General features: G+C 39.1%; 1 protein-coding gene across 3 annotated transcripts in view; it reads left to right on the top strand.

Annotated features, from left to right (window-relative positions):
* The window catches only part of CADPS2 (calcium dependent secretion activator 2), a 495,748-nt gene that overhangs the window by 191,051 nt on the left and 283,270 nt on the right, over positions 1 to 21,427 (top strand). For all 3 annotated transcript variants that reach the window (XM_046669954.1, XM_046669956.1, XM_046669955.1), the window contains one exon: positions 17,420 to 17,500. In XM_046669954.1, the coding sequence (XP_046525910.1) occupies positions 17,420 to 17,500 (81 nt within the window). The remainder of the gene's footprint in view (positions 1 to 17,419; positions 17,501 to 21,427) is intronic.

The following is a 21,427-nucleotide window of genomic DNA, read 5'->3' as shown; positions in this document are numbered from 1 at the left end:
AACAAAAGTAGAACAGGAGCTACATGTTAATCCTTCAAGTAATCACCAGGCTCTGCTCCTTGCCCTCCTGTGGTCCTCTTTTCTTTCTCTGTTGCCTATGAAGTTCCTAGACTACTGGATTTCCCCTACGAGTCTGTTTTCATACCCTCTTGGATCCATGCCCTGTATTGTGCTTCAGAATTTCATTCGGCCCCCACCCTTGGGAACTTCAGGTTGAGTCAGAACACTGGACCACCTGCTTGCCTGGAAAGGGACAAGATGAAAGCCCAGGAAGTCAAGCAGAAAATGGGATCAGCTTAAGTCTGTAGCTTAAGACATATCGTTCTCTGGAACTATGAGTAACCTTCACCTATTCCTCTCTCTCACATTTTATAGAAAAGATAGTATGCTTTAATGACTCTCTTTCCATTTAAATTGTCAATGTTTGTCTGATGCAGCATTTATATTAGCCATGATCTGATCGGACATCTTTGATTAGGGTGTTCTTTCAACATAGTGCCTACTCGGGTCAGGCACTGTTCCAGGCTCTTGGGATGTGGTGGTCCCTCTTCTCATGGAGCAACATTTTGGGGCAGGAAGCCGTGTCGGGGGAGAAATCAAGAGTTCTGTTTTGTAAAAGCTAAAATTGAAATGTCAGGTGTCTATGTGGAGATGGCAGGTGGTGGTTGAATATATAAGTCTGAAATTCCAGTAGGAGGTCAGAGTTGGAGATACAGATTTGGGAATCATTTTGGTAAAGTTAGTATTTTAGGCCATAAGACATTATAAGATCATTTTGGGAGAGTCTAGAGCTCAAGAAGAAAAAAAAAAGATCCAGGACAGAGTCCTGTGTGGATTTAGAGGCTACACAGAGGGGAAAGAGCCTGTAAGCTAGGAGGAAAATCAAAGTGTGGTGTTAAGAAAGCAAAGAGAAAACATTTCAAGGGGGAGAGTGTTCACCTGTACCATGTGCTGCTGGGAGATCAGGTGAGATGACAGTGAAGTGACCTTTGAATTTGTGAAGGTGGAAACACTGTCGACTTTGTCAAGGAAAGACTCCATGGAGTGGTTGGGAGCAAACCTCATTGGAGTGGGTTAAGAGAATAACCAGAAGGTAAGAAAACGGAGTTAACAGGAAAAGCTTCAGCATCTGTTTCTTCTGGTAGATGGTCAGAACAACTTCTGTTTTTATAAAGCACCTTTTTTTTTTTTTTAAGCAATTTGAAAAGGCTGAGGAAAAGGCTTTGATGTATACTCACAGAAGAATACTTAGTGATATTTAATACTTTTAGCTGATTATAGAGGTTCTAAATCCTCTTTGCTTTAGACTAGAAAAAATTAAATACTTCCGTTTGCCCTAATCACCTTAGAGTGGGGCGAACTGATGATTATCTTAGTAAGATTTTACTTGTGTAACGGGTGGCAGTGATTGATTCTAGCTATTTGTTACAAACTGGTAGAGAGACCTCTGTTGTTAAATATTTAAAACGATGTCATTTCCTATTTGTGAAGTATTTTCCTGATTCTGATGTGAAGGTCTCCACATGGACAAGGCTTACATCTCAGTCTCTGAATCATCAGCAGAGGTTTGTGAACTCCACTTTGTATGAGGTATGGTACCAAGGGCAATCATGTTTGAAAATTATAGATAGGTTCACTACCCTGTTTTGTTTGAGAAATTAGGTGCTATTGGAATTGTTGCACTGTTAGATCTGCTGAGAAATACTGTAGTGATAAAAAACAAAAATTCACTATGCTTGTTTTGAGTATCACTGCCTTTCACTCTCTGTGTAGGTCAGCTCCTCTTTCCACTCTTTAGCTATAGCTCATGGCAAACTGATGAATCTGAAGCTCCTCAAACTCAGTAGGTTCAAAGTGCCATTTTGTCTCACCCCAAACCTGGTTCTCCTGTTTACGTATGTTCAGCTTTCTGACTCATAACCGTGAGCCTTTTTGATTTTATTGCCTTCCCAATCCAAACAATTACCTTGTACTGCTGCTTCCTCCATAATATATATTGCATGATTGATCTGCTGTCTTATTTGCACAACCATTGTCATAGCTGGAGACTTCAGTACCACCATATGGAGCATGGCAGTAACCTCTTAGTTGCTTCCGGGAACCTTTCCGGTCCTACATCCTTGTGTTGCCAGATTAATATTGAAGCACCATCTTGTTCTCATTATGATCCAACTTTGAATAGGAAAAAAAAAATGGCTCCCTTTTGTCAACAGAATGAAGTTCCTTCCCTTTGGCTAAGCTGCCATCAACTGTGGCGTTCACGGTCTGCCCCCCCACCTGCCTTTTCATGTTCTGTTCATGTAACAGTTCTTTGCAGATCCCACGTTCCAGGTAAACTGAATCACTTCCTGTTCCTCATCTATACCCTGTATTTTCTTGGATTTTAATTGTCTCACATTCTCTTCACTTGGAATTCCCCTTCTCCATTCTTCAAGATCCAGGAAAAATGCTACCTATGCAAAGCCTTCCCCTCTCCTGCCCCCGCTCATTTTTTTTTAAATATTGGGGGAGTGGGGAAAAAAACCCGTGAGGAACTTAAAATTCCCTTTCATACTCCAAAACCTGTCATATTCTACTTTTATTATAGATGTTTCTATATGCCTTTTGAATTGCATTTTAACCACCTGAGGATAGGATAAATATTTAATCTTTGTACCATAAATTGTACAGTGATATTTAATGTTTCCTCTTTGGGGCACTCATAATGAGTTACTGAAAGAATGCAAGTGTGAGGTGTTGTGAAGGCGTGTAAGGTGTGTTAAATTGAACCCTAGAGTCAAATTTGAGGATTCAAACCTTGGCCCTGCCACTTGTTAACTATGTGACCCTGACCTGGAACATTGATTAAACTAACCTGTGCTTCAGATTGTTCATTGCTATAATGGGATAATGAGAAGACCTATTCCATAGGGATGCTCTGGGGTTTAAAGGCAATAATGTTTATAACCTACAACAGTTCCTGACATATAGTAAGTACTGTATAAATTTTCCCCTTATAAGTCCTGATGAGGCTAGAGTTGTGACCTGCTCTGACAAAGTTCTCTAATATCACTGATAGTGTCTGCATTATTCAGTGCTAAACTCTCTCATTTTCAGCATTATTTCATTATTAATGTGAATCTGTATTCAGTTTTTATTGAGGTAATTATAATTAGTAAATAATTGCTTGAAAATATTAGCTCATTACTTTTGTCCAGAAGATAAAATGTTAATGGCAGATGAAATACTAAAGAAAATTTCATGATGTATAAAAATTTGCCAAGTTATATCTACCATTTTAGAGAATATGCATGCATATTCTCCAGGCTATTGAAGTCCCATGGTTTTTACATTTGAGGTTAAATTTCGTATGTTCTTGCTTTTGAACATTTTGATCCATTATTTAATATAGTTTAGTTCAGTTCGCATAGGGTAATTTTATGTCTAATTAACTCATTCATCTTTTCCCTACTTTTAAGTATTCAAAGGAAAGTGTGGTTTGGGAAATGCATTTTTAAGACTCTTAGAACTGTTCTACAAGAATCCATGGCAGAATTGCTATTTCTGAGTCGGGTTTTTATACATAATTTAGAAAGTAGATATAAGGGAGTTCTTTAAAAGCTTTGCCTCCAGCAGACAGAGTGCTACCTATAACATCATATAGGCAATGTGTTGCTCTCGAGAGTAGGGGAATAACTTCATTTCCTTATGTTCTTTTTGTTGTACGAAATTTCAAAAAGAATTTTAGTTACCTTCTAGTCATTGGCTAATTCTCAGTGATCAAGAAGCAGGAAGCAGGTTTTTGTTTTTGAGGGAGATTGCCTCATAGAAGATGGGTCAGTATGGAGGGAAGATAGAGTCCAAGAACCTTGCAAATACAGGTGGTATTATCCTTTGTATTTGCATAAAAGTTGGGACTGGTTATGTGAATCCCACCGTTGCAGATGGATTGGTTTACTCCTATCGTTAGGGTCGGGTGAGCTAACAAGGGGCAGTTTGAGGTAGAGGTCATAAATATCTGAGAAGTTCAAAAATAATAAGACAACTATGAAAGATATGTCATCAGATAGTGCCTGCTTTGTTACAGGTACTAAATAACAAATATTTTGACATTGATGATAGGTAAGAAGAGTATCTCAGGAGAAACACAAACAAAATATATGATTGGGAAAATGTAACATGGTTGGTAAACAATGAACAAACTAATTTGTTTAGATGATAGAGTTATCTAAGAGGTTAGAAAGTTGGATTGACATACAGTATGGGAGGACCTGAGTACTAGTCTCAGGTGTTTGGGTATCATTCTCTCTCATTCATATTCATTTATTGTCACTTATTACTCCCTCCTTTCCTTCTCCCCTCTGTTACTTCTGAGATTTTAGCCTGATCAAGGGTAGTGAAAATCATATGTGGAAATAAGGGAGCCATATTGAAGAGTGGATGGTAAAGAAGATCAGATCAGGCCATTGTGCAATGTCTGAAAAGAAAGGCCTTCCCTTCAACTGGAGATAGAAAGCTGGATGTCAGAAGAGAGGCCAGAGCTATATGCTGACTTAGTACCTTGCAGTGAGAAACAACTGCAGACACTCTACCTAGAACAGCCAAGGACCAGCCATGTGTGCTTATGGGCTGAGTGAGTGAGGGGGCCCAGCACAGGAAGCAGAGCAGGAATAGTCGGTCAATAGGGTAGAGTTACACTCTATTATAATTTGTGATTCAAGTGATGGTGGAGAATTAACACATTTACTGATGAATTAAATTAATTTGCTAATACTTAATAAAGCTTTTGATCAGTGTTTTTAGTCCATGTGGCAAAATCCATGCATTTTTGGCACTGTCAAATCAAACACTGGACTACTAGAAAATTGTGATAATAAGTTTTTGGGTGGAGTGTTCTTTTAGAATCAGTGTTAGATTTGTGCCAGTTACTTGTCATGATGTATTATCAGTAAATCCCTAGATTTATAGATAATATGAATACAATGGACCAGCATATGAATTAATCTGAGGGAAAACACTAAATTTATGCAACAGTGCAAAACCTAGTCTAACTTGTATTTTTCATACTAAAAGATAAAGATGAATATTACAAGAAAATAACAGAATATAATTTGTTTGAGATGACTTATGCCATAATTGGAGTGGGAACTCAGAGAAAAAACTTTTTTTTCAGTGGGAGAAAGAAGGGCACAGTTGACTAGGGTTAGCACGTACAAAGGCATCATTATGGAAAAGCACAGCTGTTAATCCCTCTTTTTAGTGATTGACGATGGTTACAAAGACAATTATCTTGGTTCTAGAAAATAATCAGAGAGGGCAATGATGCTATATGGTGCTGTGAAAAGTGCTTTTTATAAAAGATCTTTTTTCCTTAAGATGTGAGCAAATTTAATGAATTCAAGTATTTGATGTTCATAGTTTTTAAAGCTTTAGCAGAATGATATCACAAGTTACAAAATGGAGCTGCTGGGTGAAACTTGAAGTTATTTTTATGCTGTTTTAAAAATTTTGTTAACTGTCAGATAATTGGCTACCAACACAGGCTTTGGGTCCTCCCAAGGACTTCTGCAAAGGGACATTTGCTGATGTCTGAGACCTTCTCTTCTCAGAGCCATTTCTATGGAACATGAGAGGAATGGCGAAGGAGAGCCTAGGGTTTGAGATTTTCGAGTCAAGGCTAATAGATTGCTGCATCAGGTCAGCATTTTCTCCTCAAAGTCCATTTTTTAATATTTCCATCTTTGCAAATCCATCCTGCTACTGTCAGCCAGGAGAAAATGTCTCCTCCATCCCTGAATTCCCATAAGACTTGATCAGTAGGTTTCTTATGGTAATTATATTCTGTTTTACATATTATTTTTACCGAAATTTGAACTCCTGGAAGGCCACTACTTTTGTAGCTACTGAAAAGCCTTTAATAGTGCTTGCTGTACAGTAGGTGTAGAAAAAAAGTAAAGAGTTAGTAAAGTAGCCATGGACCCTTCAGTCGGCGTTGCTCAAAGCCTGTGTCTCAGTGTTCCTTTACAAAGGATTTAACAAAATTCTGACAGGTTTGGTGTTGATGTGAGGTCTGAGGTGGCCATCTTCCAGGCTTACGTTTGAAAGCCATACAGCCCCCTCTAGAGCAAGTGAATAGAGGCTTCTACAAAGAAGATTCTCCTAGAGCCATGGTTCTTTATGTCTTTTGAGTTAACTACCCCTTGGTTAAACTGTGAAATTGAAACACTTGCCCAAGGAAAAAAATGCTTATCTCTACAAAATTTTGCTCATAGCTTGAATGGTTCACACTCCCAAAGATCCAGGTTAAGAACTCCCTAGCCTAGAGAATTCTGAATGTGGAAACAGTAATCCCTGTCTAATGAACTGGAGGAAAATAAAAGTATATTTTCTGTACTAAATATTTAAACCAGTGAAATATTTTGGTAAAGTGGTAAAATAGATACTAGAGGCATTGCAGAGGTTAAGGATACATTTGGGCATGGGTTATGGTCAGGGTTGAATGACTGTCTTTAAAAGACCTGGAAAATATTCTATGCCAGGAATGGACATCTGTGAGGTAAATAATCTTTTGTCACATAAAGTGAAATCAAGAATTTGAAAGAAAATCAAGTAAAAAGATGAAGTTGTACTTGTGGAGTGAAAACTTGCCTCTGGCCCCTACCACAAACCCCAGAGTCCGCACATCCCCATTTTATTTCCCATAGCCCGAATAAGGCACTAGAGACAGGTGTGTCACCAACATTTTAAAGTCTGATCCCCACATCTATAAACTATCTATTCAGACTTTTCTTTCTTCTATTCTTTTTTTTTTTTTGGATGGGAGGAAAGGAGGTGATGTGCAAACCAAAGTTCTTTGAAGGGTTCAGGAAAGAAAAAAAATATTTTCTCCATAACAGTATGTACAACAGTACTGGCAAACTGAGATGTACTTGAAGTGGCTAGGGAAACACTCCACCTCAAAAGAAGTAAACTCCTGGCTAAGAACTCACGGTACCTGAGTTCTGGTCTCCCTCAACTATGTGATTCTAGCTTTCACTCGCTATGACTCTAGATTGGATTTGGATGTGAGTTGTGAGGGAAAGAGGTCAAAGTTGACATCTAGGTTTTGGACTTGAGCAACTGTCGATTTAATACCATTATTATATGGTAAATAAGTGCACAATTGATATGACATAGCATTACTCACAGAAGGAGTGATTGGGGTGGAAATCAAGATTCCATTTTGGGCTTGAGGAGTATAATGTGCCTTTTCTGAAGAAAAGTTGAAATGGTAAATAGGTGGGTGGAACTGTAAGTCTGGAACTCTGGTGAGAGGTTGGAGCTATAGATATGCATGTGGGAGTTATCAGTGAGTAGATGCCCTTTATGGCCATGGGCTTTGAGGAGAGCACACAGGCAGTGAAGACGTGAATTGAGAAGAGGTCCGAGGCCCCAGTCCGATGTTTACAAACATTAACCTCTCGTGGGAGCTCCTCTCCGGTTTCATAATAGAAATTAAAACAATCCATTTGCCTTATTAGAATTTATTTTTAAACACTGTGTAAAATGAAGTACATGATTATTAAAACTGAGAATTGGCTGAAGTGAGGTGGATGTGGTTATAAAAGGGCAACATAACATGTTAAAACTGTGCAGTGTCTCGACTGTGGTGGTGGATATATGAACCTAGGTAGATAGTAAATGGTATAGAAATTACACACAAATGAGTGTACCAAAAATTGAGGAACTCTGAACAAGATGGATGATTGCATCAAAGTCAGTATCCTGATTGTGGTAAAATACTATAATTTTGTAAGATGTTGGCATTGATGGAAACTGTGTACAATGGGTATCTCTCTATCATTTCTTAAAACTACATATGAAACCATAATTACCTAAATTGAGAAGTCAACCTTTAAGAAAACCTTCATAAAAATTAAATTATGTAAACTTTCAATTAAATAATTAAAAATATAATATCCAAAACTCAAAGAAAAATGAAACATGGGACATTAAACTAAAATTCTTACATATTAAAAAAAAAAACTGAACAGAGAAGATCCAAGATGGCTGCATGAGCAGACTCCTTTGTCTCTCCCCCTTCGAATCTACAACTAATTGGACATTCATCGCTTGACAAAGGATATCTATAGAGCATCTCAGGACGTCGGAGAGACCCACACTGCTATGCATCAGAAGGCGGATGGACTTCCCTCCGGGAGGAGGTGGAGATAGGTAAAAACTCTCCGACCCCGACCCCCGAACAGCCTTGAGCCTGTGGGCGGCTTTCTTCCAGCGGATGCCCCCAGAACATCGCCACACGCCAAGGGCAGGAGAGAGCGCACACCAGAGGAGCGACAGTGGAAACAGGTGAACAGAGCCCTACCTAAGCCCCCCGCAATTACACCTGAGCCCAGAGGGAAGCTCCAGAGTTACACACCAGAGGCAGTGGGGAAAACCCCTACCCGCCATTAGCGGAGAGGTCCCACCCAGCCTCCACAAGACCTGGGGGCTCCCGGAGAGAATCCTAAACGGTGCGCCGGCCCACCAGCTGCCACCGTCGCCTCCTCTGACTGGGCTTTCGCCCGGGAGGGGCTCGGGACTACCGGAGATCACCTGGGAGAGGTCCAGGGCTGGTGGAGCTCCAGAGGCTGGCTATGCGGCCTGGGGGAGAAACTCTGAAGTCCCGTCCGGGCAGCAGGCAGGGTCTTTGCCTGCCATTAGCGGAGAGGCCCCTCCCAGCATCCACAATGCCTGGGGTCTCCCAGAGAGAATCCCAAATGGCGCAGCGGCCCGCCAGCTGCCACTGCCGGCTCCACTGACCGGGCTTTCGCCCGGGAGGGGCTCGGGACTACCGGAGATCTCCTGGGAGAGGACCAGGGCTGGGTGGAGCTCCAGCGGCTGGCTACGCGGCCCAGGGGAGAAACTCTAGAGTTCTGTCCCGGCAGCAGGCAGAGTCTTTACCGGCCATTATCGGAGAGGCCCCAGCCAGCATCCACAATGCCGGGAGGGTCCCAAAGAGGAGAATCCCAGGCAGGGCAGCAGCCAACCAGCTGCCACTGAACTCAATGTATCTGGCTATTCCCCAGACAGGGCAATGGGCTCCCCGAGATCCTAGGGGAGAGGACTGGGGCTGGGTGGAGTTCCAGCGACCCAGCTCTGTGGCCCAAGGGGAAACTCTGCAGTCTAACAGAAGCCTCAGTGATAGCCTCTGCACAGCACTAGTAGAGAGCACCCACCCGGCAGCCACAAGGCTGGAAGACCCTGGGACAAAAGTAGCATAGCTAAGCGAGCTAACCACAGACTGTAGAAAATGCCCATAGCTCTGCTGTGACCTATAGTGGACAAGCGAGATTTTGTGGGCACCGACAGTGACAGAGCTGCAAATATAAGTGATCCTGCCCCTGGCCGCTGGGAAAGCCCATAACACCGCTGCAGACCCTAAGGAGGGAGCACGTCTAGGTGGTCTGCAACAGTAGGCACCAGCAGTCTGAAGCCCCCCTGTGATGGCCTCCACAGCTGAAGAGGGAACCCACAGGATCACTGTGACTGTGAGGAGGGGCCCAGGCCCAGTTAGCAACAGCTGATAGGGTTCCTGGTTGGAGCAGTATAAACAGCTGTCCCCCCACCACACCAGTAGAAACAAGTGGAAGCAGTAACTAAACTCTATCTCTATGTGGAGGCACAAATCTAAACCATCAAGCAATATGAAAAAATATATTAAATTTCCAGAACAGAAGGGTAATGACAAACACACAGAAAACAATCCCAAGGACAATGAAATATACAACCTAAATGATGATGACTTCAAAACAGCCATCATTAAAAAACTCAATGAGTTAAAAGAGAATTCAGATAGACAACTCAACGAGTTCAGGAGCTATGTCACAAAAGAGTTCGATACTATAAAGAAGAACCAAACAGAAATACTGGAAATGAAGAACACAATAGAGGAGATTAAGAAAAATCTAGATGCACTGAACAGTAGGGCTGATAATATGGAGGAAAGAATTAGCAATTTTGAAGATAGGAATATAGAAATGCTGCAGGCAGAGGAGGAGAGAGAGCTGAGACTAAAAAGAAATGAAGACGCTCTCCGAGAATTATCTGATGCAATTAGGAGATGCAACCTAAGGATTATAGGTATACCACAGAGAGAAGAGAGGGAGAAAGGGGCAGAAAGCCTATTCAAAGAAATAATGGCTGAGAACTTCCCAAACCTGGGGAGAGAGATGGAACTTCATGTGACAGAAGCCAGTAGATCTCCAAACTTTATCAATGCAAGTAGACCAACCTGAAGACATATAGTAGTGAAGCTAGCAAAAGTCAATGACAAGGAGAGAATACTAAGGGCAGCCAGGCAGAAGAAATTAACCTACAAAGGAACCCCCATCAGGCTTTCAGCAGATTTCTCAGCAGAAACTTTACAGGCTAGAAGAGAGTGGAATGATATATTCAAAAATCTGAAGGACAGAAACCTACAGCCGAGAATTCTCTACCCAGTGAAAATATCCTTCAAATACGATGGAGAAATAAAAACTTTCCCAGATAAACAAAAATTAAGGGAGTTCATTGCCACCAAACCTCCTCTTCAAGAAATGCTCAGGAAAACCCTCATTCCTGAAAAATCAAAAAAAAGGGACTACAAAACCAAGAGCGAAGGACATAAGTAGAAGGACAACAACAGAGAGTAGCAGCCCTCCATCAGAACAGACTAAACCATGGGACGAGAAACAAAGGAAATTAAAGAGAACCGGAAAACAAGACATAAAATAGCAGCGGTAGGCCCCCACATCTCAATAATCACTCTAAATGTAAATGGATTGAACTCTCCAATCAAAAGACACAGAGTGGCAGGATGGATCAAAGAACAAGACCCAACAATATGCTGCCTCCAGGAAACACACCTCAGCTCCAAAGACAAACACAGACTCAGAGTGAAGGGATGGAAGACAATACTCCAAGCTAATAATGAACAAAAGAAAGCATGTGTTGCTATACTAATATCAGACAAAGTAGACTTCAAAGCAAAACAGGTAAAGAAAGACAAAGAGGGACAGTATATAATGATAAAAGGGACTCTCCACCAAGAAGACAAAACACTTGTAAATATATATGCACCCAAAACAGGAGCACCAAAATTTGTAAAGCAACTCTTAACAGAACTAAAAGAAGACATCAACAACAATACTACAATAGTAGGGGACCTCAACACCCCATTAACACCAATGGATAGAACATCCAGACAGAAAATCAACAAGGAAATTATAGAATTAAATGAAAAATTAGACCAGATGGACTTAATAGATATATATAGAACACTTCATCCAAAAACAGCAGGCTACACATTCTTCTCAAGTGCGCATGGAACATTCTCAAGAATAGACCATATTTTGGGAAACAAAGCAAACATCAATAAATACAAGAGAGTTGAAATAATATCAAGCATCTTTTCTGATCACAATGCTATGACACTAGAAATCAACTACAAGAATAAAGCAGAGAAAGGTGCAAAAATGTGGAGACTAAACAACATGCTTCTGAACAAACAATGGATTATTGAAGAAATTAAAGAAGAAATCAAATATTATCTGGAGACAAATGAAAATGAGAACACGTCATACCAAATCATTTGGGATGCAGCAAAAGCAGTCCTAAGAGGGAAATTCATCGCAATACAGGCTCACCTCACAAAACAAGAAAAAGCTCACATAAGCAACCTCAAATGACACCTAACAGAACTAGAAAAAGAACAAACAAAGCCCAGAGTCAGTAGAAGGAGGGAATTAATAAAAATTAGAGCAGAAATAAACGATATTGAAACTAAAAAGACAGTAGAAAGGATCAATGAAACAAAGAGTTGGTTCTTCGAAAAAATTAACAAAATCGACAAACGCTTGGCCAGACTCACTAAGAAAAGAAGAGAGAAATCTCAAATAAATAAAATTAGAAATGAGAGAGGAGAAATCACAACAGATACCAAAGAAATACAAGGGTTCATAAGAGAATACTATGAAAAACTATATGCCAACAAATTGAAGAACCTAGAAGAAATGGACAAATTCATGGACTCTTACAACCTCCCCAAACTGAACCAGGAAGAAATGGAGAATCTGAATAGGCCAATCACAAGTAAAGAAATAGAAACAGTAATCAAAAACCTTCCCAAAAATAAGAGTCCAGGACCAGATGGCTTCTCTGGAGAATTCTACCAAACATTCAAAGAAGATTTAATACCTATCCTTCTCAAAGTATTCCAGAAAATTGAGGAAGATGGAGTACTCCCTAACACATTCTATGAAGCCAACATCACTCTGATCCCCAAACCTGACAAGGACAACACAAAGAAGGAGAACTATAGGCCGATATCACTGATGAACATAGATGCAAAAATCCTCAACAAAATTCTGGCAAACCGAATACAGCAATACATCTAAAAGATTATACACCATGATCAAGTGGGATTTATACCAGGGACACAGGGATGCTTCAACATCCACAAGTCAATCAACGTGATACACTACATTAACAAAATGAGAAACAAAAACCACATGATGATCTTGATAGATGCAGAGAAAGCATTCGACAAGATCCAACACCCATTTATGATAAAAACCCTCAATAAAATGGGTATAGAAGGAAAGTACCTCAACATAATAAAGACCATATATGACAAACCGACAGCCAACATCATACTCAATGGACAAAAATAGAAAGCCATCCCTCTGAGCACAGGAACAAGACAAGGGTGCCCACTTTCACCACTCCTATTCAACATAGTACTGGAGGTGTTGGCCAGAGCAATTAGGCAGGAAAAAGAAATAAAAGGAATCCAAATAGGCACTGAAGAAGTAAAACTCTCGCTGTTTGCAGATGACATGATCTTATATATGGAAAACCCCAAAGAATCCATAGGAAAACTATTAGAAACAATCAACAGCTACAGCAAAGTAGCAGGGTATAAAATCAACATACATAAATCAGTACCAATTCTATACACTAACAATAAACTAACAGGAAAAGAACTCAAGAATTCAATCCCATTCATGATCGCAACAAAAAAAATAAAATACCTTGGGATAAACTTAACCAAGGAAGTGAAGGATCTATACAATGAAAACTACAAGACTTTCTTGAAAGAAATTGATGATGACATAAAGAGATGGAAAGACATTCCATGCACATGGATTGGAAGAATAAACATAGTTAAAATGTCCATACTACCTAAAGCAATCTACAGATTCAACGCTATCCCAATCAGAATCCCAAGGACATTCTTTACAGAAATTGAACAAAGAATCCTAAAATTCATATGGGGCAGCAAAAGACCGCGAATTGCTAAAGCAATCCTGAGTAAGAAAAACAAAGCCGGAGGCATCACAATCCCCGATTTCAAAACATACTACAAAGCTGCAGTAATCAAAACAGCATGGTAGTGGTACAAAAACAGGTGCACAGATCAATGGAACAGAATTAAAAGCCCAGAGATAAAACCACACATCTATGGACAACTAGTCTTCAACAAAGGAGCTGAGGGCCTACAATGGAGAAAAGAAAGTCTCATCAACAAATGGTGCTGGGAAAACTGGACAGCCACATGTAAAAGAATGAAAATTGACCATTCTTTTTCACCATTCACAAAAATAAACTCAAAATGGATCAAAGACCTAAAGATTAGGCCTGAAACAATATGTCTTCTAGAAGAGAATATAGGCAGTACACTCTTTGACATCAGTTTCAAAAGAATCTTTTCGGATGCTATAACTCCTCAGATGAGGGAAACAATAGAAAGAATAAACAAATGGGACTTCATCAGACTAAAGAGTTTCTTCAAGGCAAGGGAAAACAGGATCGAAACAAAAAAACAGCCCACTAATTGGGAAAAAATATTTATAAGCTACTTATCTGACAAAGGATTAATATCCATAATATACAAAGAACTCACACAGCTTAACAACAAAAAAACAAACAACCCGATCAAAAAATGGGCAGAGGACGTGAACAGACATTTCTCCAAAGAAGATATAAGGATGGCCAATAGACACATGAAAATGTGTTCATCATCACTAATCATCAGGGAAATGCAAGTCAAAACTACACTAAGATATCACCTTACACCCGTTAGATTGGCAAAAATATCCAAAACCAAAAGTGACAAATGTTGGAGAGTTTGTGGATAAAAAGGAACCCTCATACACTGTTGGTGGGAATGCAAACTAGTGCAGCCACTATGGAAAACAGTATGGAGATTTCTCAAAAAGTTAAAAATAGAAATACCCTATGACCCAGCTATCCCACTACTTGGTATCTATCCTAAGAACCTGAAATCAGCAATCCCAAGAATCCCATGCACCCCTATGTTCATCACAGCATTATTTACAATAGCCAAGATGTGGAACCAACCTAAATGCCTAGAAACTGATGACTGGATAAAGAAGATATGGTATATATACACAATGGAATATTACTCAGCCATAAAAAAGGACCAAATTGTTCCATTCGCATCAACATGGATGGACCTTGAGGGTATTATGTTAAGCAAAATAAGCCAGACAGAGAAAGATGAACTCTATATGACCCCACTTATAGGTGGAAGTTAACATATAGACATGGAGAACCGATCGGTGGTTACCAGGGAAGGGGGGGGTGGGGGGATGGCACAAAGGGTGAAGTGGTGTACCCACAACATTACTAACAATAATGTACAACTGAAATCTCACAAGGTTGTAATCTATCATAATCATAATAATAAAAAAAAAAACCTGAACCAACTGATTTACCTCCTTTAATTCTGTCTAGCCTTACATAAAACAAAAATAATAAAAATTTTATTCATTGTCTTTATATTAGCTTTTCCTCCTTTTTTGTAAACATGTTTGGACGTATGCTCTTCTAGTTTCACAAAATCATACCAGTAGTCACCAAAGTTAGTAAACTTTCAATCTCTGAACATTTAGTTTTATTAAGAGAAAGCTATTAAAAGACAGTTTAGTACAGCAATGCTCTACTTTTCTTTGCCTTCATTATTTCAGACAAATGCAATTAAGGTTTTAATAGGTTTAATATTTTTAAAAAGTAGAATACTGTCTCTTACAAAGAAAACACTTGCAAAACCCAGAAATGACTCTAACAATTCCACTTAAAATTAAGTAAAAGCTGTTAATATGAAGATATATTTAAAGATGTTAAGTAGTGTTTTGTGGTTAAGTTTGAAGGAGAACTATGGCCTTTTAAGATGTTAAATGCTATTTCTTGGTGAAACTATAGCACTTTACTTGTGAGCAACCATTTGTTTTTAATTTTTCTGTGGAAAAATATTAGTGTTTAAGCAAAGATAGGAAGATATTCATATTACATTTAGAGTATTTGAGGTGTTGTAGTTACAGTGTTCTTGTGCATGATTTTTGCTTTTAGGATCTTGATTTCAGTTAGCTGGAACAGACGCTTATCATGTATTCTTTTCCTTTACAATTATGTTAGTTTTTAATATAAAACATTTTGACTTTAGACACAGTGAAGAGGAACTTGTTTCTGTTTGATTTTGAATCGTTAATTAATGAAAATAAGTGTATTTGCTTTTGAGAAGGCATAGAAACTCCTTTGTAACAAGGATTTAGTTTAAGAAAATTCTGTGTATTTTTAAACTTGTTTTTAAATTAATTTGATTTTTTTTGTCAACTTGGAAACATTTTTTAGAAAAGTAATCCCAGATCTGTCTGTCTTTCAAATAAATAAGTAGTAAGTAACTAACCAAGCAGACTTCCTTATGCCCCTCTAACCTGTTGTTTGTGCTGGAGACAATGATCTTTCCTTTCCAAAATCCTGCTTAAAATCTCTCACTGAATTCCAGTTTGTTAGGAACCAACTCCAAGATCCCTAATTTGGCTGTGAAGAGAAACTTAGAAAGTAGCCCCGCCTCCCCTTCTCACCCCATCTCCCATGCACTCCCCACCCCCCTCCCTACCCACGCAGTATCGCATTCCCAAGACCACTGTGCTTAGTCTCGCCTCTAGACTTTTGGTGTCCGTGTACTGGAATGTCTTCCTCTTTTCTTGACTCTTGTATACGTTCCAACACCACTATCCTGTTCACCTAATTTGCCCCTACTTATCTTTTTCAGGCCCTTTTAAGGCTGTTTTTTGTTTTTTTTTTTTGTTTTTAATATAGTCAATTTGTAGTTCTTTAGCCATTGGACAAAGTTAAGCTGTGTTCTCCTGGATGTTTAATGGTGTACTCAGTACTAATCCAGTCTTTAGATGGACCTTTACTAACGTATGGTTGTATTTTGTGGTCTAGGTTTCTTGATGATGGAAGTGAGAGAGGAAGGAATTACAGTCAAGAGAAAAGTCTGTCTGGTTCACGTCTGTAGCCCACCCAGTGCATCCCACACTGTGCATGGCTAGTAGGACCTTTTTGATTTAACAGGTTTTATAATAAACTAATGAAGATTGGATGAATAATTGGGGAGAATGAATCAAGAGAAAATTTAAGGATTATTTCAGTGGGAAGTAAAAGTAATTTTCCATGTAAATATCTTATAAGATGATGATAGCATGTTTTTCTTGCTTTCAATAAAATTTAGAACAAGAGTATGGAATTCTAATGTGGTACCAGTCTGTAAAAGGATTTCTTTTTTTAGCTTCTTCTCCCCAAAGTACCCCAGTACACAGTTGTGTATCTTAGTTGTGGGTCCTTCTAGTTGTGGCATGTGGGATGCCGCCTCAGCATAGCCTGACGAGCGGTGCCATGTCTGCGCCCAGGATCTGAACCAGTGAAACCCTGGGCCAGTGAAGCAGAGTGCTTGAACTTAACCAGTCGGTCACGGGGCTGGACCCAGGATTTCTTGGTGTAGTATAAGTCTGTTAGTACTAGAATAAGGAGTATATGACAATTTAAATGGTAGAATGTTATATCAATCAATCAGTTAAATAGTACTTTTATAGTTTAGCACTAAACTTATGAAAATGAAGGGAATATTTTTTATAAGAACAAGGAAGTGTGAAACATTATTCAGTATCTCACCATCTAGAAAAGCATTCTGGGAATTTGGAAGAACAAAACAAGAGATTTATCTATCTGGAACTATTCAATTCTGACCTTCATGAAGACAGTAGGATGGACTGAAAATGACAATTTGATGTAACCTAGAGGAAACAAGAACTTCTTGATGTAGAGTTGTTGTGGACAAGTTGGACAAAGAATTATTATTATTATTAGATTATTTTGTAAACTGAGCAATTAACCTTAGAGATTTATTAACATTTCTGTGAACAAAACCGCATTGAAAAGTGCCCAGGAAATTTAATTGGACTGCCAATCTAATTAAACAACCTTCTGTGTTCTCAATAGGTAGCTTAGAAAATTTATTAAAAAATTTTTTGAGTCCTTTAGTCTTTGCTTTAATCTGTAGATCACTGCCATTAAGTAATCACATACGTGTAACTTCTGTTTTGTTTTTAAGCTGGATAATGCGGATGAACAAGCAGCCCAGATCAGAAGGGAACTTGATGGCCGTTTGCAATTGGCAGAGAAAATGGCAAAGGTAAATTACTAGCTTTGACATAGCATTCCGTGTTTCTTTCTTTACTTAGACTTCTGTGAGCTGGATGAGTTTTGTAGAGATAAAGGCAGCATAGTTGTATAATTTTCTCCTCTACATGCATGCCTCTTAAGCCTAAGTATCTGAAGGCTTATTATCTAAATGGAGCATATTATCTATTCTTATATATGAAATGTTTAAGTTCAGTGATAACTTTTCTAGGTTATTCTTAAAGCAATACCTATATTTCTCAAACTGCCAGATTTCAGAGAACTTTAATATTGCATTAAGCATAATGTAATCAGGAAGAAAAACATCCTCCCTGTGAAATCATTTAATATATTTCAAAGTATCCAGCATGGTGCTTGGCACATAGTGATGTCAACTAATATTTGATTGAATGGATGAAAAATATAATTTAAAGTTTCTAGTACAGAGTCTCAGTGTGTTCAGTACAGTATTTTAGTTATTTTTATTTGTGTAATCACTGTGTTTCTATGAACAGAAATAGATTTCAAACAAAACCCATGAAGTTTGGTGAGGAAGATTGGCCCTGAGTTAACATGTGTTGAAATCTTCTTCCTTTTGCTTGAGGAAGATATGCTCTGAGCTAACATGTGTGCCAGTCTTCCTCTATTTTGTGTGTGGGACGCTGCCACAGCATGGCTTGATGAGCGGTGTGCAGGTCTGCACCTAGGATCTGAACCAACGAACCCCGGGCTGCTGGAGTGGAGTGCATGAGCTTAACCATTACACCACCAGGCTCACCCCCCATGAGTTTCTTTTTAATACTCAAGACTTTTTAGAGATGATAGAACTTCATTGTATAAATCATTCTTTAGTAAATTGATGTGTTAATTGGCTTCAGTGATAAAAAAAAAAATTTTAGTCCTTCCCAATAGACTTGAGGTTATAATGCTGTTGATCTTAGAATAAGATTTTTTTCTTTTTTTTTTTTTTTGAGGAGGATTAGCCCTGAGCTAACATCCACTACCAATCCTCCTCCTTTTTGCTGAGGAAGACTGGCCCTGAGCTAACATCCATGCTCATCTTCCTCTACTTTATATGTAGCACACCTGCCACAGCATAGCGCTTGACAAGTGGTGCATAGGTCCATACCGGGGATGCAGACCGGTGAACCCTGGGCTGCCAAAGTGGAATGTGCAAACTTAACCACTGCCCAACCGGGCCAGCCCCAAGATTTTCTTTTCCTTTTCTCTCTTTGACTATTTTATGGATAGATTTACCCTCTCCCTCTCTCCAACTGTGTCTGCCTCTCTGAAGAATCCTCCCTTTTTAGGGATTTTTCTTTTTTAAAATTTAGGTATAGCATTTATTCAATGAAGTACACAAATCTTTACTTTACAGCTCCGTGAGTGTATGTTTATACCCTGTGTAATTACCTCCCAAGTCATAAAAGTGAAGTTTTCTAACTCCTGAGAAGATATGTCCCATACTGATTTTAACAATTGAATTTTTTGTTTTTGCAGAGACAAATGTATTGAATATGTATGTTTTAAGAATGCTAATACTGTGTTTATCTAGATGTCTATTAAATAAAGTAGAGAAACAGCTGAGAAATTGGAGATAAGTAGAAAAATAGAGAAATTGGGTAACATAGATGACAGTAAGTTGTAAGAACCAAGCCAGAGATGTATGAGGAAGAATCTTCAGATGATTGAAGACATAGAATGATATGCATTGGGGGCTAAAGAGTTAACATTGACACAAAGCACAACGGTTGAAAGGACAACATGCAGTGTTATTGTCCTCTGGTTATTGAGAAAGGCACTCCATTATTCTAGAGATTCTAATACGGAATTCATTGGATAGAAATCAAGTAGCTTCAGGCTACTGGGACGGAGAAAAATGCTTTCCTCAAAACCCTAACCTGAATTGGAAGCTGGCTGGAAGGGCGCTTGATTTTCTTAAGGGCCTGATGCTGGGAGAGAATCTAGACAGAAGTACCAGACTCTGTGGGCGGGACTCTGGACGGGTGATCAGCATTTGTAAGTTGCCTACTTGTATATAGATTATGCCTTAGACTGTGCATATTGTCATAAATTGGACTTGCTTCTACAAGGCCCTGGATGAATATCTGATGCCTTAGAATAAAGTTTAGATGAATTTCTAGAGGGTTACAGAACAGGAGGGAGAGCCTTGGGTGTGTTCTCAAGTTCACGTCTGTGGAGGAGAATGTGTGTTAATAACCTCCCGAGTGAGGCAGAGGAGAAGGGTCAGTGATGTATATACAGAGACTTCTCTTTGAGGAGACCCCGATGATTTCATCAGGGACAGTGATAAAGTAGAAAATGTGTGGAGAAGCAAGTGAAGCCGATAGGATAGGAGGGAAAAAAATAACACCAAAAATAAGATGACTTTCAGTGAATATATTGACATAGCAGATAGGACATGTTTAATTGCTTTCTACTTCAATTTTGCCAGATTTAAGCTATCTTCATAAAATATTTATAAGGCTAATTATAATTTACTGACCTTGTTGCATTATATCTCTGCAGTAATCCTATGAACCCACAGGGTAGGTGATATAATGAATTAATTTATAGCTAAGGAGAATGAGGCTTAGGGAAGATTACTGACTTCATCAAGATTACATAATGAGTAAGTGGCAGAGGCAGTCTTCAAACCCTGGTCTTTTGACTCCAGACCCTGGGTTCACTCTCCAGCCCTTCCTGCCTCTTCAGTCTGATAAGTCCAGAGTGTGGTTTATTGATAGTTAATAGTTGGCAATCAGTACCTCCTACTTCACTTCACAACACAATATAAAAACAATAATGCCACAGGGCAGAAATCTCTGTTTCAAGGAGTAGAAATATTGACTTTAATGTTTTAGCCAAGGCATAATTAGGAAGTGGTAGCAATAATGTGGACTGGGCCAGAAAGACCTGTGGGCAAATTCATGATTGCTATTTCTAGATATATAATGCTAGGCAAGTTATGTAATCTTTTGGAGCCTGAATTTTTCTATCCATAAATTCAATGAATAAATATTTATTGAGCACCTAGTAAAATAGCCTGGCACTGCTTTAGGCCCTTGGGATACATCCAAACAAATGTGGTCGTCTTGGGATGAAAGCAGACAGAAGTATTCCTGCCGTGCCCTGGTGGAGCTTACATTTTGTTGAGGAGAGACTCACAATAGGCAATAAGCACTCCATACAACTGAGCTGTGGGAGGTGGTCGTTTGCTATGTGGAAAATAAAGCAGAGAAGGTAGACTCGGGAGGGAGGGAGGGTGTTTGCCATTTCCAGTCAGATGGTCAAGGTAGGCCAGTTGTGGCAGTGCTGTCTCTCCACTTAGGCCAAAAAACTTAGAATCACCTTCGACTTTCTTCTTTTTCTCATAACTCATGCCAAATTTCAGGAAATCCATTTGCATCCAGTATTTCCAGAATCTGAGAGTTGTCACCATCTTCCACCCAACACTCTGGCCCAGGCTTCATCTAGTAGAAGGTTAAGAGCACTTAGGTGACTCAATTTGAATAATGGAATTTTTTCATGGAGCGAATAGTGTTTTCATGTGTATAATGTCAGGGCCACGAATGAGCTATGCTGGACCGAGGACTACATTAGAAGTTTTAGACCGTGGTTTACAGGAGGAACGCACAGTTAAACTAGAGAATAATCATTTCTGATTTTGTTCTAATTTAAAAGATCGAATTTAACGTGTACTTGTCTGATGTCCAATTGGTTTTGTTTCCAAGAAAGAGGCAACATAAGCAGGCTAAATAAAGTTGATGAAATACTATCAATAAACCTCAATGCTTTAAAACAGTTGCCTTTTTGTTTTTTCAGAGAAAACATTCTGATAGTCTATTTCCTGAAAAGTGTGAAAATTCTGATAAAACAGTCCATTTTGATGATTCCTGAGTCTCTTCCTTGAAAAATGATAGCGAATGAAGTGTTTTTA

The sequence above is a fragment of the Equus quagga genome, chromosome 8 (assembly GCF_021613505.1).
Source record: "Equus quagga isolate Etosha38 chromosome 8, UCLA_HA_Equagga_1.0, whole genome shotgun sequence".
Classification (NCBI taxonomy): domain Eukaryota; kingdom Metazoa; phylum Chordata; class Mammalia; order Perissodactyla; family Equidae; genus Equus; species Equus quagga.
Note: the sequence above shows the minus strand (reverse complement) of the source record. Positions and strands in the feature narration are given on the sequence as shown.